We start from the raw sequence: 26,305 nt of genomic DNA, 5'->3' as shown, positions 1-26,305 counted from the left end.
GCAAATACTTTGCACATAGTCACGTGATTGATTTATGTGTTTTGACGACATATTACACAAGGACTACCATTTTTTAAAACATTCTTTTTTTTTTACTCTTGTTCAAATTGGATTGGGGCATTTCACGATCGGGACTCGCAAAGGCCTCGTCTTCACGATTCCGTGCGTCTGTCCGTCGACACGAAAAATAAAAAAAAAATAAAAACAGAATAGAACATCAATAGCTGCATCAAACAGGTTTGATCCCCTGATGCTTCTAAACAACCAAATGATATGGGCTATCCAGAAAAAAATGGGTAAACTTGTTGAATAATTTTTTTTTTTCTAATCAATGTTTATTGCGTCACATGTCGTTTGACTAGACGTCAAACACGAATAGGTCTAGTAGCAGCAAAGGTAAATGACATTGATTGTCAAAGTAAGTTCCAATCCCATTATTAAGTGCCTTCTACAATGTTACACAAGATTGTCAACGACACGACAGGTACAGTTACTTTTAAATGTAAAATAAAAAGGAAAATAAAAAAGATCGACTTGTATTTAGCATCTTTTTTTTTGGGGGGGGGGGGGAAGAAATAAACTTTTTATGTTTTGAAATCGGTAGAAACGCCGTTTAATTGCATTTCCATGTTATAATACAGTTCTTTAATATAACACGAACGTCTATGCCTGATGGCCGAAGCTCTTACCGACTGGCAGTTAAAAAATTGAACAGTAGAAAAAAGCTGAGTGTGTTCGAAAAGAGAGAACTCATTCGTGTCGTTTTCTTTTTTCCACAAATACCTGTGATCTGTTCGTACCGTGTGTGTAGAGAAGAAAAGAAAGAAAAAAGTCGTCATTCGTTCAAGCCCGCCTGCCGAACGTGAACAACAAACCGTCACACACACACACACACACTCACAGAATCACACACACACACATACAAAACAATTCGGGTGAACGGCCGGTCCGGATGTTGACTTTTCGTTTGTGTACAGAAGAGAATCTAGAGAGAGAGAGAGAGAGACAAGGAGACCAGAGACGATGGCAGTTGGTATGTTATTATCAAATAAATAGAGAATAATACACAAATAAAAGTCAATTTGGTTTGGATTTGATCGAGAAAAACAAAAGGAGTTGGGTTACTTCTTTTTTTATGGCATTGGTGGTAGGCACGAAAACGAATAATTTTTGTTGCCAAAGTTATTAATTTTAAAAAATGAGAAAACGAGTGTCACAAATAATTATATTTTAATCAATCAAAATTTTTTATAAATCACCGAGACTGACGAGGGAAAAAAAATAAATAAATGAAAAAAAAATGTAATTTAGAATTGAAAATAAAAAAACAAAGAAAAAGGCAACAGTGCACTTAGCCGACAATGGAATTCAAGTTGTTTTTTGTTCGAAAATGGCGACAGTCGAACTCGTGTGTGCCACCGTAGGAAAAACATTGATCGAGCATGATCAATTACAATCCTTTTGTGTCTCCTTTTTACTTGGCACTTGTTTGACTTTATTCTTACGCATTTCCTAATTGGCAACTCTAATAGTTCAGTGATTTAACGCGTACTTGACCGAATCAACAGCAAGAAGGGCACCCCAGTTTCCATCGGGGCAGGTAACACTCTCGTCGTCATTTCCTTTTGAATCAATTTGCATAACACCGTGTCTGTCGTGTGTCAATGAATATCAATGAAAGCGGGAAGTTCGAACAAAAAAACGTTGTGGCCATGTCTATTTCGCTTTTGGGGGGGGACTTGAAACAACACATTTTTTTTTGAAGGCAAACGAGATCGGCCCTTGTGTGTGAGTTGTTCAAGGCTCACTTGCATGCGGCCCGGCCCTCAAAAAACCTAAAACCCAGCCACCACCACCAACAACAACCAAAAAGTCTAAAGGTTTTCCTTTTTATTTTTTTGGAGGTTCCTTTTTATTTGTATATATATTTTTTTTTTGGGTGGAAAACAAGAATTTCTGTGTGTGTGTGTGCTGAGCTTAAATATATTTTTTTGCCCGTTCCATGAGTGTGTGTGTGTGTGTCCCTCCCACAAATCCCCCCCCCCACACACACACTGTGATGGGAGGAGAGACGAGGGTGGAGGGGGAGGTCTTTCCCTTTAGAGTTTTGTATCGCCAGTCTAGCGCCGACCGCCGTCCGCATCGCACACGTTTTCGTTGCTGCTCCGTTTCCCCTCCCCCCGTTTTCTGTGTTTTGATTTTCATTCCGCCGGAATTGAAGTGCCGTTCACCTCTACATACACACACAACAAACAATTTGATTATTTCCTCGATTGAAGAGGTGTTGTCATCACCTCGACATTACTGCCCAGTTTTCAAGTGTCCTGTGTGATCGTGTCGTCTTTATTTTGCTCGTGTTTTTACTCTAATGACAAGTGACTGCGTGAATTTTCGTCTTTTCGTTCGGTGGCCACGTTCGGCGCGTCTCTAACCCGCGTGTCGTTTTCTTTTTTTTTCTTTTTTCTTTAATGTTTTGGACTCTAAGGATTATCTCGTTTTGATTTGCAACCCACGCAAAACTTTACAGTTCGCTTCGAATGAAAACTGGATTGAAATAACTAATGCGTTCGTTGCCGTTTGGCCAACTTCAATCAATCGCGTAAGGAAGAAGCTGTGGATATCTTTTCTGATCTGTGTTGGATTCGTTGAGCGTTGACGTAGTTAATGAAAATCGAGTTTTTTGATGAAATCAATGGATAGAAGGAGGGAAAGGACCGTGCGTGTCATAGACCTTGAAAAATGCACGATCGTCGGTCGTATTTTGAAAAAAAAAAGGGTTCCTGCAACACGCAAAAATGGCTGCATCAGGCAGCAGCTGTGCCTTCAAAATAAAATAAAAAATAAGTAGAAAAAAAAAAGAAAAAAAATTTACTCCACCGCAACCACCGCAACTCATTCGGGGTTTGGGGGGGGGTTTATTTCGGGCAACGACAACTCCGGTTTTTTGCTTTTTCAATGGCCCAAATCAATACATCTCTTTGGCGTGACACACACTTTGATGGCCGCGGTCAACTGGAAATTATTCACTGGCAACCGTATGCGGTTTTCCTGAAATATTTTTTTCTTTCTCACTTTTTTCAAACACCACCTCAGCCAAATCGATAGGTGTCTCTCAATTTGCCGGAAAATCTATCGTCGTTATATAACGCAGTACGAAAATAGAATAAATGTCCACACAAATGACAGGAAATTATCCATAAGTAATTAGGAGGCCACATGTGTACCTTCTCCCATTTGATCAAGTGGCCAATTGCGGTAGGTTAATGTTGTCGCAACTGTTGCTCTCATGCAACTTCATATGTCTCCCCCCCTTTTTTTTTAAATTAACCAACCACCTGTACAGCCAAACGAGGAGGATCCGTTCGCCCTCACTCACGTCTGCCAAAATCAGAATCTTCTCTCACGGTGCAATCGGGTTGACACTGTCCGTGACTGTGCAATTCCCATTGCGAGAGCTCTAGAATTAAAAAAAAGGAGATTTTTTTTTTTCTTCTGAAATGTTACGAAATTCGTATTTGCCATAGATTTTTTTAGGGCGATCCACTTTGACCTCACCTGTAAAAGGAAAAAAAAAAGAGCCTTTCGTCTTTTTTTCCACCTGACAAACACACGGTGGAAAGGTGAAGTGGGGGGGGGGGGATTTTTGCCTTCCCAATCAGATATTCTGTGTACGTTGTGTGCCAGTGCAAGTTGGATGGAAGGGGGGGCCCCTCAAGAATTTTCAGAGGACGTTGACCTTGACTTTCTCTACGTTTTCTTACCTGCGTCTGTCTGTGTTTGTCGAGACATTACCTGAGCCATTTTTTTTTAAACTTCCACATACAATTGTGCACATTTTCTAATTTTTTTATTTTGGTTCTTTTTACGTCGTTTTTTAGGTAAAAGAAAGAAAAGAAAAAAGTGGACACGCCTCACATGCAAAAATGGCGGGCTGTTTCTTCGTTTCCAACTGTTACCACTACAGCAGGATTGCTACTAAAACGATAGCCGTTTTATGTTGTTGCAACACTCTTCAGTGATTTGTCCCCGATTTTTATCTTCACCTGCGACCGGGTCGATCTTAAAATTATTCAAATTCTGGTGGATAATCGACATTTTGTCGAACAAAAGTGCGACCGAAAATCATCAACCGGTGCCATTTGTTTCTCTCGGGTGTGCGTCTGCAATGTGTGCGTGTGTTTTGTGTGTGTGTACTACGCCGTGTTTCTTTTAAAATAAGCCCTGTGTTTGGAATATTCGCAACTGCGACGTTTAATAACCAATCTTCACTTGTTTCTCTTGTTGCTCACCATCGAAAGAGATCGAAGAGAAAGAAGAAGGAATAACACGAAATCGCTTGCCGGAGGCAGCAATTAGAAGCTCGTCTTATCCAATTGACGTTTTCAATTTCGTTTCTACCCAGAAAAGAAAAAAAAAAATCAGTTCTCAAAAGGTGAGTGGCTTTCTGTTTCTACCAATTCGCCTAATCTTTGTGCGCCAATGGGAAATGCGATTTTTATTTTTGAAGGGAAAAATGTTCGATTTGTTATCTGGTCGCTTAGTTCTCGAGCGGCCGGTTTCTTGATTGCTGATTTTCAGCTGGATCCTGCTGTTCAGGATTCACGGGCGTGACCAGCCGCCCATTCTTTTTTTAATTTTTTTTGCATTATAAAAAAACAAAAAAAAAAAACAAAAAAGAAAAACTTGTTCTTATAGTTTCAACAAGATGAACTCTGATGAGCCATTTCTGTTCGAAACTATGACCAATCCCTTGACTTGACTACTCGCCCCGTCCTTGTCGGAATCTAAAACTGCATTTTCGCCCTTTTTTTTCTCTACGCACACACACACACACACGATAGGCTGACAAGAAAAACGGGACTCGGTTGGTGGTCTTAAAAGTAGATCAAACAAGAAGAGAGAGAGAAAAAAAAAAAAACATTTCATGCGTCAATTGAATTCGAGCAGAATGCAGCTGATCATTAGGAAAAAGCATCTGAGCAGACTATTTCTTATCAGTGTTTTCGTTTTTTCGTTATTTGGTTTGACGTCATCCCCTATCGGTTTCGACTCTACAATCAAAACTATCGAAATCTTTTTTCGTTCATTTACTTCCGCGTCCCCTTTCACGCTGATAATTCGAACCAACGGGTCGTCGACTTCTCTACCCAATCCATACCTCTGCCAATTCAAGGTCGACAGATATCAACCGCTTTTTGATAGCATAAACCGTTCGTTGATGACTTCTTTTTCCGCCTCAACGTTCTTGTTATCTGCGCCAAACTTGTTGATCAATCAATGAAAATGAGGAGACTTGTTGAATAATTCTACAAGCCGTGCAAATCGAATCTCTTTTGCTCGGTTCGGTTGGAAAGAGGAATAGAGCGGAGGCGAACTTGTATATGTTTTTTGTTTTTTTTAAATGCTCTTAAATAATGGCTATTGTTTTGTTTTTTGTTTGGCCCACCGTGCAAGCTCTCAGCATTGATGATGAATCGTAAAAAAAAAAAACAAAAAAACCAAGCCGTTCGGGGAGTTTTCGTGATGGTACTCTACGGCCCGCTTCCGCAAAGATGGATGAGCTACAACCCCGTCCCCCCACCCCACCTCCATTTTTTTATTTTATTTAACGTGTTTCTGCGCCGACATTATCCAGATCGAACGGGAAAGATATTAATGATGGAACGATCACTTGATGATCGTTTGTGTTGCTCACTAAGAAGAAGAAAAAAAAAAAGAGACAATCGACGCGATTCCAATGAAAATCCAATCGATCCTCGTGTTTCTTTTTGCGTGGTGCCTCTTTTTTTTTAATGGTTACATAAACTTTAATGTAAGCATGCGCTTGAATCGTTTTTGCCATGTTTATCGCCCGCTCATTAACTATTACAATGTGGGTAAGGAAAGGTTTTTTGTGCGATTATTCCGCACCCAGCAATTTCAGTCCAATTTGTTCTTAAATCCATGGCGTCATTTTATTTATTCCTTTTAAAAGTATTGTATTAAATCACGATCCAATCCAAATTGGGTGATGATTCAATACACCGGCAAACGGTAAAATCTCTTCCTTTTTTAGTTAAAACATTTTTCTCATTTCCCGAACGGGGCGCGGATGCTGACTGGACACGCCCTTCTGTGTACGCTGCATTTTTATTGATGGGGTATCTCCTTAAATAATGGGGGGAATTAAAGATCGCTTCATATGATGGTACAAAGGTGTCGTTTATGTAAATTTATTTGCGAAATTTGCGAAAATTTTAAACGAAAGATACAGAGGATATGAAACTACGTTTTTTAAATAAATCGTACGTGTCGGGGATATTCAAATGACGTACACATGGGAGCAGCAGGAGCGAAAGAATGAGGTCAAGGCAGCTTTTAAAAAAACACCCAGGCTCATATTATGTAGTACCAAGAACACATTTCGAGGACTCACGAAACCTCCCGACATCCAGCAGCCGTTTTGAAGGCAACAAACAGCGATGAGGGTCGAGATAAAAACATTTTTTTTTTCTTAAACGCGTCCCGAATGCGAACGAGAAAATCCTTGATGCAAAAATTTTCTATTCGTTTTTTTCCCCCTGTTTTTATCGCGTGGGTTTATAGACATGTAAATTTGGCACGAATTTGTTTCTCTTTGGTCGCCTTTTTTTTTTTCAAACTTTGCTCTGAAACACGAGGACCGAATTTTTTTAAATGAAAGGGGAACCTGCTTTTTCATCATACCGATTTCCAGCGACATCGTGGGTTCCTCTTTATCTCTTCTAATTTTTCACTTTTCGTTAATCTTTTGTTTGGTTTTTTTTTCTTGTGGGAAACGGTCGAATCTCAACGGTAGGAAGGAAACAAAAAAAGGCCGCCATTGTTTACAGCTGCCGCTTCAGTGATGATGAAATAAGAATGAAAAAAGGAGGAAAAAAAAACTGAACCGATTAAAAAAAGAAAGAAAAGAACATGGCAGTTAAGGCAGGAGCTGACTGAATGAGTGTGTATTATTAATACCGCCGAGTTCTTCATCAGTGTCACGACACTGGTCACGTTTCATTGCAATCGAGACCACAACTATCGTGGACGTTTTTCTTTCTTTCTTGTCTTGTGAGAAAGAAAACTTTTGTTCGATAGGAACAAAAAATGTGTTTTTTCTTTTTATTCCCCCCAACTTCGTGAATATGCCGTCGGGACTAGAAATGAAAATCATGATCGATATGCTTTGCATTTGCACGAGTCTACTAAATCGCCATGTTTTATGTATTCACTTTACACATTTTCAAAAGTTATCACTCGTGTTTTGTGAACAACATTTTCTTCCATGTGATTGGCTAGAAAAGGGCAATGTATCGCATTACATCATCGTCTGTCTATTTACAAAACTTTAAAACTCGGATCAAAAAAAAAAAAAAAAAAAGGCACAAACATTTCTTCATGAAAATAAAAGTCGTAGAAAAATGAAAAAGCAAAAACAGAAGGGAAGAAGAAGGACCTTCTCATGGGCAAGAGAGAGAATGAGACCTTCAGACATTAACCTTGTGCACACAACGTCGGCAAAACCAAAAAACCCGACCGTGCAGTAAAGTCGAACGTATAGAGAGAGACAAAAAAAAGAGGGAGGCCAAGGTCGGCTGTCGGGATTGCGTCGGTTGCGTGAATTTTTTTTTCAGGATTGTCGTCATGTTTTGTGTGGTCAGGGTCCACCATTGCCACTACCACCATTTTGCCACCATCATTTCATTTTACCACCCTCATGTTTGCCACCTAACTTTAGGTCTTTTTTTTCCCTCTTCTTCTTCTGCTTATTCAAATGAAATGAGGGAACAAGAAGAACAAACACGATCGATGAAAGATCATATATTTTTTTTTTCAAGTATTAATTCGTTTGCAGAGCGTGTGCTCACTGCAGGGAATGACGGCGTGCGGGCGCGTTGGCCTTGCGTTCAATTCGCGGCCAAAACGATAGTTACACAGCCAGTTTTATTTATTTATTTTTTTGTTCTCTTCTTCTATCCAAAAGCTGAGAAGAAAAAAATAAAAAAACAGCAGAAAAGTTACACCATCATCATCATCATCTTCTAAAAATATACCGTTAGTCGTCTTCTCCTCCGCGCGCGTGTGTGTGTACCACATTTTATTTGATGAACGCGATTCGTATAGAGAGAAGAAGAAGAAGTAAAAAAAAACAAAAATGCCGTAGAAATAATGCCGTTTAAATGCCTCTCTACGATATTTCACCAAATAACAAACATCGGGAAGGGCGCCTTCACTAGCGTGTGTACTATACTCACGTATTTTTTTTCTTTTTTTTTTTTCTCTCCCCCAACCGTCTGTATTGGCTACGATTACCGAACGGTGTTGATGGAGCGTTCATTTCCACGCCCAGTCCATATAACGACCCTAGGCAAAAATTGTTTCACAAACTTGTTGTATTCTTTTTTTTTTTTTTTGGTTGGGGGGAGTTTGCTTTGTTTAATGATTCCGGCGGTCATTAGATTTTCGTCGGATGACGTGAAAAACAAAAGGAATGGCAGCGAGTAAGACACGCGAAATGAATGGACCGGTTGAGACAGACGGGCGTAAAGAAGCCGAGACGAGCTTAAACGGAAAGAAAGAAGAGCGATCTTGAAATGCGTGACAGTTTTTTGCAGCTATTTCTGGACTACGCCAAAACGCTGGGGAGTGTTGGCTGGGTTTAATTTACTTCAAAAACATTAAAAAAAAAAAGATTTGGAAATTGTCGTGCTGGACTGCTGATCGCATTTAGAGGGGGCTGACACTGTCATGATAGTGCGCGGGTGACGTGGCAGACACAAGAGTAGACGACTTCTCTAGAAAATTTTTGTTTTGGGTTTTTAAAAGAAAGAACAAAATTAATCGAAATGTGTCTGAAGAAGTAGCAGCATCCTAATAGGTTCAGCGTGGTTTATGAGTCACTCGCACACGCCCGGCTTTTCACGAGTCGCCGCCCGATGGATGGGCAGGTGAATGGACGGACGATGACTGAGCCGCCCCTTTTACGAGAGATGTGGGACCCCTTAGCTTTTTTTTTTTATTATTCCCTTTTATTTTATATATTTTTTTTTGTGGGTGAGTGCCTGGGCTATAAGGAGCCCACCTAACGCCCGCAATCGTTATCGCATCCGACCGTTATTACGTAATGTATCGCTCGGCGAAATTCGCAATTTTTGTTTTTGTTTGGGGGGGGGATGTTTGTGTTCAGTTTAAGTGTTTCTAAAAAGGAGGAACGAACACGAGCAACAGCTGTGGGCGCTGATAATGATGGCGACTAAATGCTCTGTTGAATTGCAGACGAATCATTTAAATCAAGGCGTGAAGAAGTGACGGCCGGTCACGCTAATCAATAAAATAAAAACAGTTAATTTCAAAATGATTCCTTTTTTTTTTCTTTTTTTTTCGGGGGTTTAAGAATTCATGTGGAAAAAAGGAACATTTTCAGACAGCGTGAGTGGCGCGCAGTTGGAATGTTTGACGGGAAGCTTTGGTCATATTCCAAAGCCTCGAGTTATTTGTCTAAGGCCACGTCTGACAACGAGGTGACAACCAAACTTGAATTTGTTCATATGACGTAACGGTTTGAAAAGATTAAGAAGAAAAAAAAAACTGTATTTTATTTTAATTTTTAATGATGGTTTTCACGGGATCGATTACGAGCGGGATAATAATCGTGAGGAAAGACAACGTTTTTCAAGAGAGGCTGGGACCAAAAAGAAACAACAAGTGCCATTCATTGGTTTTTAGTTGGTGGGCGAGCGTAGGAGGACGGAAAATGGGCGACGAAAGAGTTCCCGTTATATTTATATCTATTTTCTCATGTTGTTGCTTCCCCCGCTGAAAACCGTTTCCTTTTCTTTTTGCATCACACACATATTAAGAAAATTTGACCGCAAAGAGGGAAAGAGAAAAGAGGCGCCCGCTGTTTTTGTTTGATCAACAACGTTTCGAAAAAAAAAAACTAGCAATAATAAAAGAGATGGGATATAGACAACTCGAGCAACATTTTAAAACAAATGTATGGACGCACGATATTGCGTTAGACGTTTGCCATTCGTTCGTTTTTTTTTTTTTAATTTTATTTGATTCTATACTACCATGCCCTCCCCGCTGTGTTTTGATTTTTGTTTTATAAAGCGCGTATTGGCATAAATGCAAAATTTTTTTCCCCCGCTATTTTATAGTCTTGACACGCCCTTGTTGAGCCAGAGAAGTCTGAAACGCCTGATGAGCTGAGGGGAAAAAAAAACATGTAAATATAATTTTTTTAGAAAAAGAAACAAACAAACAAAAAATGGGTCATCGTCACTCTGTTCGATGCTGCGGGCCAACAATTCGCGTTTGCGGGGACTTAACACTTGCCAAAAAAAGATCCAATGTCGTAAAGAAAACGAGGAAAAGACGGCATGCGGGAAGAGACACAAAAAATCAAGTAAAAAATAAAAAAATGGTCAGCAAAAGTTTGCCAACGCTAATAAGAAAGGCCGATGATGATGATCATCATCATCACGATAATCTGCCCATCCACGAAAGAGGCGAGCCGTTGCTGTTGGAACAGTCTGTTGCACAGCCGTGACGTCACTCCCCTCACGACAACGGTCGTGACAAAACATTTCCAATAGCCAATCCCTTTGATTTCTTTATCTATTGGCTGAGAAAATGCTGACATCGAGCGATCCAAACGCAGCGCCGTACAAAAAGAAAATTGGAGATGACTGCCTGTCGAGATAATCGATTTTTTGGTTGGGTCGTACAGTCCGCATCATTCAAGTACAGCAGCGTCCTTTCGTTTGAAAACCCTCTCGTTCGTTCGTTTTTAACACGTCCTATAAATACCGATGGGGAAGAGAACAAGAAAAAAAAACAAAAAACACAAGAAAAGGGGATGGTCTTTACAGAAATATATCGCAGGTCTCGGCTAATAATGTTTGCTATCTCTGGCATATCGGGACACGAAACCTTTACGATCTGGCCGTCTATATCCACGACGAGCCTACACTTGTGTTGTTTTGGCATTTTTTGTGTTGTTGTTCTGTGCTCTCGTTGTTGACGAAAGCGCGTCATCATCCTATCCAGCACCACACATTGTGTGTGTGCGTTTAAAAATGGGCAGTGTTTTATTTGGGCTTCTGTCCGATGTTGATGTTGGACGATTGCCAGTGCTTCAATTTTCTTCCCAAAAGACAACCAAAACCTCCGTCCCGACGGACACGCATGGTAGAAAAAAAGCTTCTGCGTTCAACAACAACAACGAGCGCGCTCATTACTCCGTGTGCTTTAGTCAGAAGATCCCAAAGAAAAAGAAAAAAAAAAAAAAGGGCATTCAAAACATTTTTTTTTTGTGGCGTGTTTTTTAAGGCAAAAAAGAAAACGGCAGCGTGGCGCCTGTTTATATTTTTTTGAATATTTTTTGGGTGGGATTTGAGGTGAAGGAAGAAAAGGATCGACAACTCCATCAATGTCGTCACATCACGCGCTACGGTATTCATCGTGTGTATAATGCAAACTCGAAATCTTGATCGGATTCATTTTTTCATGCCAAATGATTTCTTGGAAATCAACACAAAATTCGTGGTTTTTTAAAAAATCTGCTTAAAGAAAATAATATTATACTGGGGACTGGAGTAGTAGGGTCCCTTATTTGCAAGAGACAAACCTTTCGTCTAAAAACCTTCAATTGGCCAACAATTGCAGCAGACTCGTCTAACGGTAAACGAAACGAAAAAGGGGATCGACGTGAGATTCCTTCCGATGTTGAAAGCCATCAGGTTTTGGCCTATTTTTCGTTTTTTTCTTTTTTAATCGGGAGATGTTTCAACGCACTCGTTTTATTTCTTTTTCTTATCGATTTTTGCAAACGTTTGGCGGCTGTCCGCCAGTCTATGCGTATCGCCAAAATCAATTCTCGGCAACGAAAAACAAGAAAGAATCAAGACCAACCACAAGAAAAAAAACCAAAAAAAAAAAGGTTTTTCTATTACAATTGTTGTTGTGTTGCCGCCCAAAAGGACACGTCGACCGTGAATCGGTGAATGTGGTATAAAATCGAACCGTCAAATCAAAACAAAAAACGAAATCAAACGACAATCTATTTATTATATCTTAAAAAATATCCTACCCACCTTTTTTGTTTTATTTGGGAATAACAAAAAGAAATCTCAATTCGAAAATGGGCAAAGTGCATATATCGCCGTGCTTGTGTTTGATTGTCGTGAGTGTAGACCGAGCGGGTTTTTTTGTTCGATTTTTTATTTTAGATTTCAAAGCGCTCCGGAATAAAAGATTTTACGACGACATTTTCATTTGTAATTTAGAACATTTTGTTTGATTTCCATTTAAGGGAAAAAAAGAAAAATGTGATCCGTTTAATTCCGACATCATTTCTTTTTGCGTGAATTTACGGAAGAATGTTGTTTTTACATAAATCAAGATATTTGTAAAAAAAAAGAACAAAAAAAAAATCACACAGGTAAAACAGCAACTAGTGCGACCTGTTCTCCACGTATGAAAATCTGTTGAATGTGCCGCTGGCATAATTCTTGCTTACGATCGATGGGTTTGCACTGGATCGCTAATCCCGTCAAAGGATCAGGTTTTCTCCGATTAGGCAATGCGGCGCCGGATGGTCCTTGTGATCCGCTGGCGCTACACGTTGTCAACGAGCCAAGAGCTTCAGTGATGTGATCTACCGGACCTGTATACGAATAAAAAATAAAATAAAAAAAATTAAAATTTGGCAGACAAAAGCAAACAATTAAATGATAATTGAATAATTGAACGTATTTCAAGATCGGAAGAGAAAAATGCGACCTTCCCTTCATTTTTTGTTTGTTTTGTTTGTTTTTTTTTACTCTGAATATTTTTCCCTGCATGGTCTGGTCGAGGACTGGCACAAGAACTCAATTGAGTGTTTGACCATGGCCACCATTTGTGAAATTTGAAGGTTGCAAAAAGAAAGAGATGACGTTGTTACGAGTAGGTGTGCCAATGTCGCCCGATCCTCTCTACCTACGGTATACTGTAAACGCCGTCCTACAAGGACCCCACCCGCACTTTTTGATTTTTTGTTTTGTTTTTCTATTCCACCTCCTCTTTTTTTTTTTTTTTTTTTTGACTGGCTATCTGTTCCTATAGTCGCCCGCACGCTCCCGGCCGTGTGTCCATAAACGAAACAACAGAAACGAGTCAAGCGGGCGGGTTTTGTGAACGACGAAGGTTTCCGGCCAAGGTCACGCTGCAGCATTGCACTAAAAAAAAAAAATTCTTGAAATGACTAGATTTTAATTTTATACATAATAGAAAAAAAGAGCGACAAACAAGGACGCGCGAAAAATGGTTTAAAATTATTCTTTTTTCCCAAACCAATCAGATCTCCATTAACAAGGGCGGATCTGGTTCTTTAATTCATCATTACGATGCGCTTTTTTTTTTTATCTTCTTTATTTCGACGTCATCAAAAAGATGCCGAACGTTTATGGAGCAAACAAAGTGGAAGACATCAAGAAAAAAGAAAGATGGCAAACCCCGTTATTAGATAACAGCTAGAGGAGGAGTATCCTAACGCATTAATGTAAAAAGAAAAAGAAAAAAAAACTAGCAGCCCAGAGTCAGGTGTTTTTTGTTGTTTTGTTTTTGAATATCAAGCACTCAGACAACAACGGAAGAAAAAAGAAGGAATGCATATACAAATAGGAGACTCTTCACTGCCTCGAATTTGTAAGCAGGACTCGATTATAACAGGTCTGCCCACCAGCAGCTCTTAGGAGAACTCGCGCGTCGCAGGTGTAAGATCTATTTTGTAAAGCTAGACGAAAACTCTTGCGCAAAATGCAATCCAAAAAAAACAAAACATGACCATCGGCAACTGATCTTTGATTAGCACTTTACTCAAATTCTAAAAGTCACCTGCCTCGCTCTCCTCCATTTCTTTTCGCAAAAGTGTTACAGTTGGGCAACCTTGTCCTCGACGCCAACTGACAAAAACAAATTTGGAAAAGGTTAGCGTAATCCACCCTTGAAAAAGGAAAAAAAAAGGGCGGAGATTGGGTGGAACCTGCGGCGTGAAAGAAAGCGACCTTAAATAGAAAGAGAAAAATCTGCCAATCTCTCAACTGAATTGCGTACTTTTCCTCCTTAAATTGAAAGAACCAAGGAACGCGCGTGATTTTGTGCGTGTTGAAGGATCGGTTTGTGACATTGCACAGTTCCAAGTTGTTCGACGGCCGGTCTATAAGGACAAGTTTACCTTGAGACTAAGGTCAGGTTACCAAATCTCTGCTAGGATTTTGTTCGCTGACACGCGTTGTCTGGCGTAATGCAAAGCTTTTTGTAGAAAAATAATTGTTGGCTATTGTTGAGCTGAATAGAGAAAAAAAAAAAAAGGAAACAATCGACGCACGATTGTGCGTTTTTTTTTCCCCTCTCCTTTTCTTCGTTTGGCCGTCAAAGAAATGACACTCTGCGCCCAGGTGAGTATTGCGAAGGTAACACACAGAGAGAGAGGGAGGCTGCTCGATTGAAGGTCAATTGGCGAGCTCGTCTTTCGGTCAGCCAAGGGCGAGGTGAAATAAGAAAAAGAGAGATTACGTCGTTTGGGCAAGGTCTCTTCCATCGGGACGGCCACGTCAAAAAACGTGAACGTCTCGCCAGAGAAAAAAAAAAAAAAAATTGGGAACACTCATCGCTAAACATGTTTTTTTTTTTCTTTTTCTTTTTAAAAAGATTGAAAACAATGAACGGTATTATATACCTAAAATGGGAGTTTTCCTATGGCGCCGACGTGTAAATGTTTCGTCGACGTCGGTCATTGCCAAGTTCCACTGCTTATCGAAAGCGGCAATGTAGCCCGTGCAAAAACCGCGGATCCACGTCGCACCACGTATCCAAACCTGGCAGAAAAATTATGTTTATTAATATTTTTTTTGTCGAATTTATTATAAGGGGAAATTTTTTTTAAAATATATTTTTCTTGCGCGCTTCTAAACTACAAAACGTGCACAATTTGCGATGCATCACGCAGACGCCTTACAGACAATCCGGTACGATCCGCATAGAGGCGGTCTGATGGCTCTGATTTTTTCAGATGGCTATGCCAAAGGAAATACCCATAATAACACATGCATATTTTTTAAGAAAAACAAAACAAAACTGAACGAATTCAAGAAAAATTCAAGATAAAGTGGTCAGTTTCGACACACTTGCGTTTCACCATACTGCGCTTTCTTACGCGTGTTGGCCTGTATCAATTGCAAAAAAAAAAAATAATAATAATAATAATCTTATTTTACGATTATTTTTTCCCTTTTTGATTTTCTTGGGTCCCTGCCGACCGTCGTCTTACGAGTTGAGCGACCCAAGAATCTAACGGTACTCTTGCCTCTTTTTTTCTCTCTCTTTCTCTCTTTGGCTGTGGGCGCGTACGTCTATCCCTTCACGGTTCGGACTGTTGGGGAAATGAGCGACTAGACACACAACCACGTAGGTAGGGACGAATGGACAGAGAATGAAAGACGAAAGAAAAGAAAGGAAAAAAAGAAAATAAAAATAAATAATAATGTTTTGAAAATGTCGACATCAAGTGGGTGGGGGGGGAATCAGTCGGGATGTGTTATTTCATCTTCGTGTGTTCACTCAAAGAACAGGTGAATCTAAGCGGAAAGATGACGAGGGAAAGAAATCTTGTATTTTTTTATTTATTTTTTCTTTATTAAGAAAAAAAAAATGGAGAAGAATTTCATCTTCACTTTGTTCTTCGTGTGTTCGTCAAGGACGGACAGTTAACTGACAATTAACGAATCTATTGAACTTGAAGACATTGCTGCAAAAAACGTGTCTTTTCTTTGTCTTTCAGTTTGATTTGTAAAACAAACCAACTGCCCTTAAACAAAAATCACGTGACGCACGTGTTGTCATAAATATTTCTGCGTCGTTGTCTCGGTGGTCGCTAGTCACTTGTTGAGTTGCGCATATGTTGAAGCGTTTGGTCGGGTCGGCGTGCGTGACCTACTCTCTGCTAGTTGAACCGTGAAAAAGAAATGGGATAAAAAAAAAAAAAACCCACTTGGCTATTCAGAAAAAAAGAAAAGAAAAAGGGGAACCCAAAATGGAGAATGAAAAGACTTCTTTACAAGACAAGGAAGGGAAAGAAAAAAAAAGAACAGGTAACCCCCATCGAAACAAATCAAGATTGAAGAATAGCCGGAGAATAGCACTTGTGTTATAACAACGATCCCCCCCTCCTCCTTTTTTTTTTTTTTTCAAATCTTTATATTCTCTCCTGGAACACAAGACACACAAAAGATAGCTGAAGGATAGCCTTTTCTTTTTTTTTTTTTTTTTCATCTTCTCCCCTCTCTTTTCTTAACACAAAACTACTTACTATAACCCCCGATAGGCAAAGATTGCACAACTTAAAAGTATCCCCGGGACCCGTTATCTATTTTTGTATTTTTCTTTTTTTTTTTCCCTCCTCGTCTCTGCTCTCGGATATTTATTCTTGATTATTGTAGATGATTACGTATACGTATCATCTCCCTTTTTTTTTTCTTTTCTAAGGGAAAATTGAAAAGTGGTCGGGCCTCTTTGCCGTGATTTTGGGACTTGGAATTTTTCGCCCCTCTAGCGGCAGCATCTCCCTATTTCCCCTTAAAGAATAACGTGTCTGTACTACTATAGCAATTTTTTTTTTAATTTATAAGTAGACTACTACTAGTTCTACGTATTCCCTATTTCTTTTCAGCTTTAGAAATACGTAAGAATGTTCAATTGTTCACGAATTCTTGACAACTTTTCTTTTTTTTTCTCTTCTTCGTTCTCCTTTTCATAAGAAAATAAACAAGAGAAAGAACCGAAAGGGAACCGCACACAAAAAAATAACAAACGACATTCTATACCAAAAATCGCTTTGGCTTGTATTCACCCCCCACCACTAAACGAAAAGAAAAATCATATCGATAACCTAAGGCTTTTTCATGTGATGACTAAATGGCGTGGGACGGAATAGAAATCTGTTCAAGCGGATCAAAGAAAAGTTCAATCATCTTCGGTCAACCAAAAAAAAAAAAAAAAAATTTATATAATAATTCAACTTTCGTTCACTCATTTTCACACCGCTACGATTGATATAAGAACCAAGTAAAAAAGCCCATTCCCTACAACAATAATCATCCCCCTCCTTTGCGGCTATTATTATTTTTCTTCATTCTGACGATGGGTGGAATTTCGAGTTCAACGAACGATCCATAAAGAGAAGAAAAAAAAAATACGTCCGTTCATTTGTTATAACACGTTCGATACGGGAGAAGAAAACGAGAGGGGGAGCAAGGACATGTGATAACATACCACGGTACGAATTAATAACTTGAGCGCTTGTTGCTTCCCGAAGGCGTGGGGGCCAGGTAGTACGTACGTAACATATTGTATACTAGTCGTAGTATTACTACAACAACCCACTATGGAAAAAGAAAAGAAAAATGGAGGGGTTGTTGCCCTCTGCCTTTTTATTCTGTGCATTTCGCTCCTGGGACGGCGCCTTTACAAAGTACACATTTCTCTCTTTGACTTCCTTCCTTCGTTTCCTCAGACTTCTCCTTCACTTGTACGATACACCTATAGGTTGTTATTGTGTAACAACAGAAATTGAAAAGTTTTTTTCTTTTTTTTTTCGACGGCTCCAAAACGTCGCCGTCAGTTTTTTGTTTCCAAATTCGAAAGGAAAAAGGGACAGGAAATGCATTCCGCGTTCCCTTTGAAAAGTTGGAAACACCCCCGCGTTTTCTACGCGAGTCAAACAGTGTCTCTACATCTCTGTAGAGACTATAGACATTGAACTTTGGAGAGTTCATCAACGCAAACGCGTGTCCGTTGGAGTTGTTCAATGTTCAACTTGCTAGTCTAATAAGTTTGTCATTTTTGAGGGGGGAGCGCATAACTTTATTGGCGATCATTAACTACCTAAAGTTGCTGTATGCCTCTATTGCGATGCTTGTTTGAGAGAACTTGATTTTTTCAAGTTTTGATTTCTCGTTTCCTTTTTAGCGAGAGAACGAACGCACCCAATGGCTGAATCATTCGAAGACACGTCATATCTTTTTCGTTTTTTTTTCCCCCCTTCTCTCTCTCTTCTTAAATATTTACGTGTATACAAGATCATAATAATACGGAACGAAAGAAACCATGTGTCGACGTACCTGGTAAAAATGAAATGTAAGCGTACCTTGACTCGCGTTTTGTTGATCATGCAATTGCGTAGGACGCTCATCGGACCTCTGGTGACCTCGTCCATACGCGTGAGTAGATTACGTTGCGGACGGCTCCGTCCTCGGCCCATAACCGGTTCTAAAATTATATACAAACAATCAGTATTCGTCAATTCTGCCTTTGAAAATTAGAATTATTTAAAGTGCAGACTTAAAAATAGAAAAGGGTCAAGTTTTTAAGTTTTTCTTGTTGTCCATTTCCACTCTTCTTTGAAAATTGAGCGCCATTGATAACAGTTCTCTTCATACTTTTTTCTTTCTTTTTCGCTATGCAAATGAAGCGTTGCGTATCTGACTGTTTAACCCGGCGGGCATTGTTTTGCTATTGGTTATTTATTTCATTTCATTTTCCTCTTTGCTTTTTTGTTTTTTTCATTTTACAAGAAGCCCATCTTGGAATGATGTGGGTCAGTGAGGGCACGCGCAAACACACTCGCCATCACCGACGGGCGAGAATGGAATACCGCATAGCGAAAGACTATATAAAAAGAGCCAACATTTAACGAAAAAAAAAAAAAAAAGAAAAAGAAAAAGAAAAGGAACAGGTCCCTCCCCTTCCTCCGCTTACGCATACATGAATTGAGAAAAAGAAAGAAAGAAAAAAAAAAGATAGAAGAGACTGTTGCATCAGCGGACCGCGACAATGACCCTCCTCTTTCACGATAGGGAGGAAGAGTATAGGAGCGTGAGTAGTGCCAACTTGAATGCCCCTTTTTCCTCTTTGCTAAAGTAAAAAAAAAAAAAAAAGATAGCAAAATTTAAAGGGAAAAAAAGAGAGAGGGGCGGGCTCTATCGGACATTCCAAAACGGGTCATCGTTGTGGTTCGATGAAGCCCCATGTCTTTCGCCTCTTGATGCCTTAATGGTGTAACATTTCTGAGTAGGGTGTTGGTGTCTCTTTTTGCGCCGCTTTTTGACGACATTCGGATTTTTTTTTTTTTTTTTTAAGTGCCTGCCAGTGTGTGTGGGTGAGATTGGGAAAGAGGGATACTCGATATAGCCGTATAGCAGCAGGCGGGATCACGCAATCCATTCCGGGGTTTGACAGTAAAAAGAAGCCGAGGAAAAGATCAACAACCAAAAGCGAAGCGAGCGAACGAACGACCATCCACACTCAAATGTTCCTTCGAGCCATAACTGGCAGTAGAAGAAAAATAAACAAAACCTAATCCGAACCTACCGTTACCTCGCCGTGGCGACAACACGATTTTAGCGAATAGGAGATAAAAGAAACAAACACTACGCAGGAGAAAGAAAATATCATAAAAAATGAAAAGAAGGAAAAAGGTGGGTGGCGGAGTTTGGTTTTCCTCGGCACACATTTCGGCAGCCCTTTTTGTTTTGTTTTGGTTAGACGCACATACGTTCAGCGCGAGAGGGTCACATTCAAATTCAACTGTGCTAACCATTCAATCTGGCAATCGTAAGAGCCATGGCCTATTAAGCGCGTAACTAAGTGACCGTGACGCCGGAAAAATTGAAGCGGAGAAATGCCTTGCTCTGAATTTCAGTCATTAAAAAATAAATTTTATCGCGTGCTTTTTAGTTTTATTTTTGTCGCTGTCGTGAATTTGGATTAGTTGAACCGACTGAAAGCGTAAGACATCTAGCGGTTAGCTTAACAAACTGATGGAAAGGCCACCACTTGTTGAACACAGAAGGTAGTCATCACTTGAAAATAAACAATGCTCATGTGCAGTAGAATGACAGCATACATTTTATGTTTCTTTGAAACGAAAAGTGTATACTTACCCTGATGGGGTAGAAACCTTCGCTTTAATGGGTTGAGGGAGTTGAGGGTGTTGATGGTATCCCGAGTACTGGGACCTGCTCCCTGCATGGCAATATGGAGTAATGAAATGAAAAATCATAATGAATACAAAAAAACAATCTCAAATTGTAGAACATTAGCAACATAAACATTATATATTGGGTTGGTGAGGATTAGAAACGAGTAAAATTCTCACATCTCCTTGGGCCTGCCTCGCTCTTGCGCGATTTATCGTTGAGATAAATTGACCTAAGTTATTGTACATTGGCGCGTCAGGAATTGGAACAGTGACATTGGGACTAGTTAATGCTTCTAGAGCATTAAATTCAGTGGACGAAAAGTCTAATTCTTCTTTTTGTTTCTCCATTTTTACAAAAACAAAAATTGTCTTTTATTTCAAACTTTGACACACCATTCACTAGAGTCTCGTCTGCTAAACAACATAGTTGTTGCCAAATTGCTCAATAACATTTCAGTATTACGTTTTTGTCCGCGTTGTAAATTTGTGTTGTCTATTGTCTTGTTTATAAACCTAAAATAGATGCTAATTTCTTTTCTCATTTCAATATTGCAGGTATAAAAAAAGTACAGTGACAAAGTCCTTCCGCATGAACGCCATATATGGAACTCATTTTAGCTGCTGCCTTTTCATAAACGGTATTTCTTGTTGTACTTTAGTCATTTACTGAATCATTGTTTATTCTCTTTTTATTTCTACAATCCAGATTTGATTTCCAAAAGGATTTTGATATCCTTTAATAAACGTGCATTTATCCAGTCATCATCAAAATAATGCCTTTCATTGATGACGACTTGCTGTGGTGTCCCGATAATGACGGGAGAATGGTGGATCTCTCATGCTTGGTAATTTTACAGTTGCATTTCTGATTAATTTACTTTTTTTTATGCAAAGAAAAATGTTACGAAAAGTCAGCCAATAATTTTAATCGTGCCGCTAGATGGGCCTTTGTTTCATTGTTTCAATGATTCATATGTTAATTGTCTGCTTTCGCGCCCATTCATTCAGACTGCCGCTCAGAGTGTCCAACCGACTGCAGTTCCGCCACTCAGTCAAGGAGGAGAGTTCTCAGATCTGACCGAACTTTCGCATGCTGACCTCAATGGCCTCGTGTCCGAGATCGAAGGCGAGGATGAGATCTTCAAACAGTTTGGTAACTTCGAACTTGACAACATTTTCGCCGAATTTGACGAGAAAGTAAGTTTATTTTACGTTTGTCGAAACATTGTTGATAGTATAATGATGATTATTCCACGTAAGGTTGGAGATTGCACTACATTGCTCAACAACCACACAGAGGCTGATGATTTTCTCAGGAAAAGATTAGCCAAAAGAAACTATTTGGACGATCATAGAGAAGTAAAGAGTTATTGTCAATTCCAGTTTTTCTGTGAAGTAGCTGAATTATTCTTTTTGTTTGCAGAACTCACACTTCTGTAGCAATGGAGTTGTCAGTAGTAGCAATCAAGTCCAGTGCAGCAGTTCTGTCTCCAGCAATGACTGCCACAGCCTGCAGTTGGGAGGCAACGTGGAGGGCACCACCATTTCAGTCAGGGGTAGCATAACCCTGAGCAGTGGTCGCTACCTGCCTTCAATGAATGCCAACCATCCAGTGAATCTACCACTGTCTTACGGAGAACCTTCAACTCCACCATGTTCTTCTTCCACATACATCTCCCTCTCGAGTGCCACACCAACCCTTTCTAGCCTTCTCAACACACCTTCTCTTCACAACCAGTCGTTGAATTTGTTAAAGAGCGTCAATACCTCGTCCCCATCGACGCCCGTTTCTTCGCGGACAACCAGTAGTCATTGCCTCAATTCCCCACTGCCATCCCTAATTAAGAACAAGAACATCGTTGCCGCCAATCCACTCCTAGCAGGTATAAAAATCGACCTCATTATTCTTCTTTCATTCTCTGGCCGTTTGCTCTGTTTGAACGCACACCTTACCTTATTGTCTAATCGCAACTCGCAGAGAAACTTGCGGCGCCTGCTGCCCCGTTGCCTCCAACGTCTTGCACCGCATTGGCGCAGAGTCTAGGCATCGCACCGATCAAGGAAGAGCCCCCGTCATCACCGCGCTCTATGTCTCCCTTCTCGATGCTCACCTCTTCGTTGAACGTCGACTGCGACAACCTTCAGCCACCGCTGCCTTCACCCGACTCCAGCAAAGGTAAGACACTAACATTTCTCATCGTTAGATGGCGTTTGCGTCTCATTTTTTCCATACGGGGCATTCGCTGCTCACGTGAATTGCCTGAATTCGGTCGGGCTTTTTTTTGTTTTTCTTTCTTTAATTCGTTTTGCGCTGAGCTCCCTTTTCATCGAACGTGTCCAACTGGTTGACGTCAACGTTCTAATTGTTAAATACTGAGTATTCTCTGAAGTGAAAGAGGTAGAAAGACAAACAAAGAGATTGGTGGTACAAAGGAACAAGTGTGTGATGGCGTCCGCAACGTACGGTTCCGTCTTCTTCTTTTTCGCGATGCCATCGTTCTTCTCATTTCTCGTCTATCCGCATCCTTCCAATTATATCCTCGCTCTCTTTATCACCTCTCCCTCCGCCCCCGTTAAATCTCTCTGGCGTTGCTAGCGCTTTGATCACGCGCTCACGCACATACACAAGACGCAAGAGTTTGAGTTGCTCATTAAGAGCGAGGAGCGTGAAAATGGGCTGGATCTACTTTCGCTCGAATCTTCCATCAACGTGGCATACAAAACAATCGACATCAAAGGGCGAAAATAGAAGGAGTGTGTGTCTTGATGGAAAATGAGTAGTAGGCTAGTAGTGTCGGAAGACGATAGGGTGACATTGACGTCAAGGTTCTTGTTAGTCTAATATTTTGTTTTAACGCTCTACGCACAAGCTCGTACTGAGTGGAATGATCCTTTAATCTTTTTTTTTTTTTTCTTTTTCTCATCGTTTTTGAGAGAAATTTAGGCTCATTCGCCATCTCCGGTGTGGCCGTAACGTAATCTACCGCCCGGATGGGGTGGGGAATACCAAAGGGAATTCCATCAATCTTGGAGATTAATCTTGATGAACTCTTTTGCCTTTTGAATTCTTGTGGAGAGGTGATTGTGTGATCCCTCTTTTTCACTCACCGTCATCACACACACACACACACAGCAGTAGGGGCAATTTAAAGTCTTAAATGTGGGCAAGGGGAAGGGCTGGCATGAGACTAATTGCAGGAGGAGGGAAGGATCGTTTTGGCAGCCGAGCCAAACTAAACCCGAATGCTTTTCTTCAAGCCAATCACTTTGTTTCGGCAATCGTCGCGACGAACCCACAAGCCAAATCGCGTCGCATTTTATTTTAACGTATGAAAACGTGATTTATTTATTTATTTATTTATACATTTTTTTTTTGAATTGGCGCCATAAAAAATGGGGTGGCTTGAAATTGTCGACTCCAGCAAAGATTGCATGTGGTCTTTGTTCCTCATGACCTTTTGCTAGTTAGCTAAGGGCTAATCAAGCCAATTGAGAAGAAGAGCTCGTGGTTAAAAAGATCATCGTGTGTGTGTGACGTCTTTGCCCCCCCTCGACAAAGCGACGAAATAAAGGCCATCGTTTGATTGGTTGGAAGAAAACTTGCGTCATTCATCTCGTCTTGTCATTTTGTTCTTGCGGATTCTTTTCTTTTTTTTAAATGTCGTATCGCGTCGTTGACGTGCTTGTCGTGCAGCATCCGAGAGCTCGTTAGATGTCGCCGTGAGTCTTTTATAATAAATCGTCAACTTTTCCTTTTTTTTTTCTTTTCGTTTACCCGCTCGGTTTGATGAGCAAGATGACAGCCTGATAGAAAGGGACGGCAATCCTCTTCTCCTGCTATTTTTCACCCATAGAGAAAGAAGGAGAAGAGGAACGTTTGGGCAAGGCTCTCGGGTTTATTATAACCAAACAAGAGAGAGGAGAGTTTGTTTGGAATCATCTGTCATTCAGCAGCCATCATATTCTCAATCTCTCACAAGTTTCCTGTTCATCACGTATGCGCTCAAGTTTTTGACCGTTTTTACCTTGTTGTTGTCGTTGTTGTTGTTGTTAAGGCAGCAAAGAATAGCTTTGACGACGAAATGACACGCATGATTATGACAGTTTTTGCCGTGACAGAGACAGAGTCTCGCCAGTTTGAGTCGGAAGTTTTCCACACGATGGAGAGCGAGCGTTCCAACAAGAGTTTTCCCCCCACAATTGACAAGGTCCATCAACTTTTTGTCTCATTTTTTTCTTCTTTTCTTTATGCTTTATGCTCGACTTTGGCACGAGCCAATGTGCATGTTCGCTCTTCGCTGCTAAAGGGGATTGTTTGGAGCGACACGTGATCACCGTTGGAGTCGTTTCGCTTCTGCTCTCGATTTCTCCCTTCATCGTTCCGTTCCGTTACGCTGAACATGAGCCGGGGCAACGGCAAAAGCCGAGTACGCACAAACTCGAAAAGACACAACTCACGCAGACACACGGACAGACAGACGTCGACTTATTTCTATATTTTATTTTCGAGCGGCGGTTATTTCCGTGCATAATATACAAACATATAAATGCCAGCTACCGCGCAACAGGCAGGAAAAGAGAGGGCGCTCTTCTTTCTTTCCTTCTTCTTCTTCTTCTCTTTTTAAGGCACGCGGTTTACCTTTTTTGTTGTATTAGTAGTGGCCGTTGTAGAGGCCGTTCCGAAGGGCAAACAGCTTTCCGTGTCTCTTTGGATGATCGCCCATGTTTATTTCAGTCGTTAATATTTAAAAAAAAAAGAACAAGTAAAAGGCCAGGCACAAAACAAAATGGGACTAGAGATTTTTTTTAAAAAGCATTTAAACATCACAAAGGTGGGAAAGAATTTGAAAAGTATTTTTTCTAAAGATGCAACAACAAGGCGAGACATTGGCTTTGCACACATAGTCACGTCGACTTCAAAAAGATTTTTATTTGTATTATTTTTGTTTTAACCGGAGACAAAAATAACGACGAGATATTTCTATTCGTTGTTGTTGTTGTTTGTCGCTGCGCGTTTTGTCGTGCGTCGTATCAGTTACGACGACAACGACGTTAAATGTTTGTTACGCAACTAAGGCGGGCCAGACAGGTCTCTTCTTCCTTCTCCTCCCATCTTTGCCACTGAATTTTTCTTAGCCCAGTCACCCACATTTGATTCTTTTTCAATTCTTTTTTTTCACATAATGAGTGCCAGTCTATTGTTTTTCAGCATGTTTCGACTTCTCTCCTTTTTGTTTTTTTAATTTTCTCCCGTTCTTGTTGTTGTTGTTGCTGATGGTTCGGTAGAGAGAGGGGCTTTTTTATCCTCCAGAAAGTTAATGGAGCCTAACTTTTTTTTTCTGTTCTGAGCAATGCTCGGTGTCTTTTTCTTCTTCTTCTGTCGTTGGAATAAATAAATCGTCGGGCTGGATAGGAGAAAGAGGCAGTTGGTCCGTCGGTATCGTTGCGTGATTTATCGGTCAGCCGTGTTTGTGACGCGTAGCAGGAGCATAGGAAGACGAAGAAGCCGAACGTTGCGCCGAGCAACAAATCTGTCAACGAGGAAACCTGTGCGAGATTTTCCAAGGCAAACTGTTCAACAGCACACAAGTTACGAAGAGATATCAAAGCAAAGAAAACTCGATGAAAAATGTGTCCTCTAAGGATTGAATAAAACATCCACAATCTTTTTTTCTTTTTCAAAACAAAACAAAAGTCAACCAATAAATTTGAAAAGGCAAAATATAGCGGAGGAATGTTTCGAAGCCATACGTTGCGCGGAACAGGAGGAAACATTTTTTTTTTTTTTCTTTTTCCGGATAGTTTAGGAATTTATTTTATTTATTTATTTTTTTCTTGTATTAGCTTCCTGGTGGTGGCGTTTGGCATGGCAAGGAATGTTGCTACTCTTCTTCTTTTTTTTTTAAATATCCATTTGGGCGTTTCTTAGGGGCGATGGCTCCTTATCTGTCGTTTCGCGCATCGTCGACGAAAGAAAAGAAACAAAACAAAACAAAAAAAAATCGTGAGGGCTTTACATTACAGCCGGCCAGGCGTGTAGTGTCGTCGAAGACGATCGGGATAGGAAACCTATTGGGTAGTGATAAAACGGACCAAAAACGCCCGTCGCGTTCTGCCGACAGGGTTAGCCGGCTACTATAATACTTACCGCTTTACACGGTAAATGTATAGTATATCTAGTAGGTTGCGAAGACTACAACTATACTATACGCATTCCTGTTCTATTCTTTGTCTTTTGGAGTGTCGCGCTGACGCAAATAGGCCCGTCTGGTTGCA

At 40.3% G+C, this 26,305-nt stretch overlaps 2 protein-coding genes across 7 annotated transcripts in view; one reads left to right on the top strand and one right to left on the bottom strand.

The window, feature by feature from the left end:
- The first annotated feature begins 1,441 nt into the window (after positions 1 to 1,441).
- Positions 1,442 to 26,305, top strand: part of LOC116924235 (ecdysone-induced protein 74EF) — a 58,835-nt gene continuing 33,971 nt past the window's right edge. For 2 of the 5 annotated variants that reach the window (XM_045175135.1, XM_045175133.1), the window contains exons 1-8: positions 2,119 to 2,599; positions 3,879 to 4,432; positions 20,585 to 20,667; positions 20,736 to 20,874; positions 21,038 to 21,226; positions 21,290 to 21,388; positions 21,453 to 21,912; positions 22,008 to 22,205. In XM_045175135.1, the coding sequence (XP_045031070.1) occupies positions 20,803 to 20,874; positions 21,038 to 21,226; positions 21,290 to 21,388; positions 21,453 to 21,912; positions 22,008 to 22,205 (1,018 nt within the window). In that variant the 5' untranslated portion in view covers positions 2,119 to 2,599; positions 3,879 to 4,432; positions 20,585 to 20,667; positions 20,736 to 20,802. Of the gene's footprint in view, positions 1,601 to 2,117; positions 2,600 to 3,878; positions 4,433 to 20,584; positions 20,668 to 20,735; positions 20,875 to 21,037; positions 21,227 to 21,289; positions 21,389 to 21,452; positions 21,913 to 22,007; positions 22,206 to 26,305 lie in introns of those variants that run through there. The other 3 variants (XM_045175132.1, XM_045175131.1, XM_045175136.1) reach the window with 3 other exon arrangements.
- Positions 12,317 to 20,454, bottom strand: LOC116924245 (U7 snRNA-associated Sm-like protein LSm11). Of its 2 annotated transcripts, XM_032930755.2 has the most exons (5): positions 20,207 to 20,454; positions 19,992 to 20,073; positions 18,197 to 18,318; positions 14,732 to 14,870; positions 12,317 to 12,676 (listed from the first exon to the last, which is right to left on the bottom strand). In XM_032930755.2, exons 1-5 carry the CDS (start codon positions 20,375 to 20,377, stop codon positions 12,444 to 12,446), a joined length of 747 nt encoding a protein of 248 aa, XP_032786646.1. In that variant the 5' UTR covers positions 20,378 to 20,454; the 3' UTR covers positions 12,317 to 12,443. The 2 variants fall into 2 exon arrangements, with proteins under 2 accessions (XP_032786646.1, XP_045031078.1); XM_045175143.1 differs by lacking the exons at positions 19,992 to 20,073; positions 20,207 to 20,454 and adding an exon at positions 19,420 to 19,693.

The sequence above is a fragment of the Daphnia magna genome, linkage group LG6 (assembly GCF_020631705.1).
Source record: "Daphnia magna isolate NIES linkage group LG6, ASM2063170v1.1, whole genome shotgun sequence".
Lineage (NCBI taxonomy): Eukaryota > Metazoa > Arthropoda > Branchiopoda > Diplostraca > Daphniidae > Daphnia > Daphnia magna.
Note: the sequence above shows the minus strand (reverse complement) of the source record. Positions and strands in the feature narration are given on the sequence as shown.

Coding starts and splice junctions, on each gene's coding strand:
- LOC116924245 (XM_032930755.2), bottom strand. CDS start 20,377: ATGGAGAAACAAAAAGAAGAATTAGACTTTTCGTCCACTGAATTTAAT. Junction 14,871..18,196: donor TCAACAAAACGCGAGTCAAG/GTACGCTTACAT, acceptor TTTTTCTGCCAG/GTTTGGATACGTGGTGCGAC. Junction 12,677..14,731: donor TAGGAAAACTCCCATTTTAG/GTATATAATACC, acceptor ATTCGTATACAG/GTCCGGTAGATCACATCACT.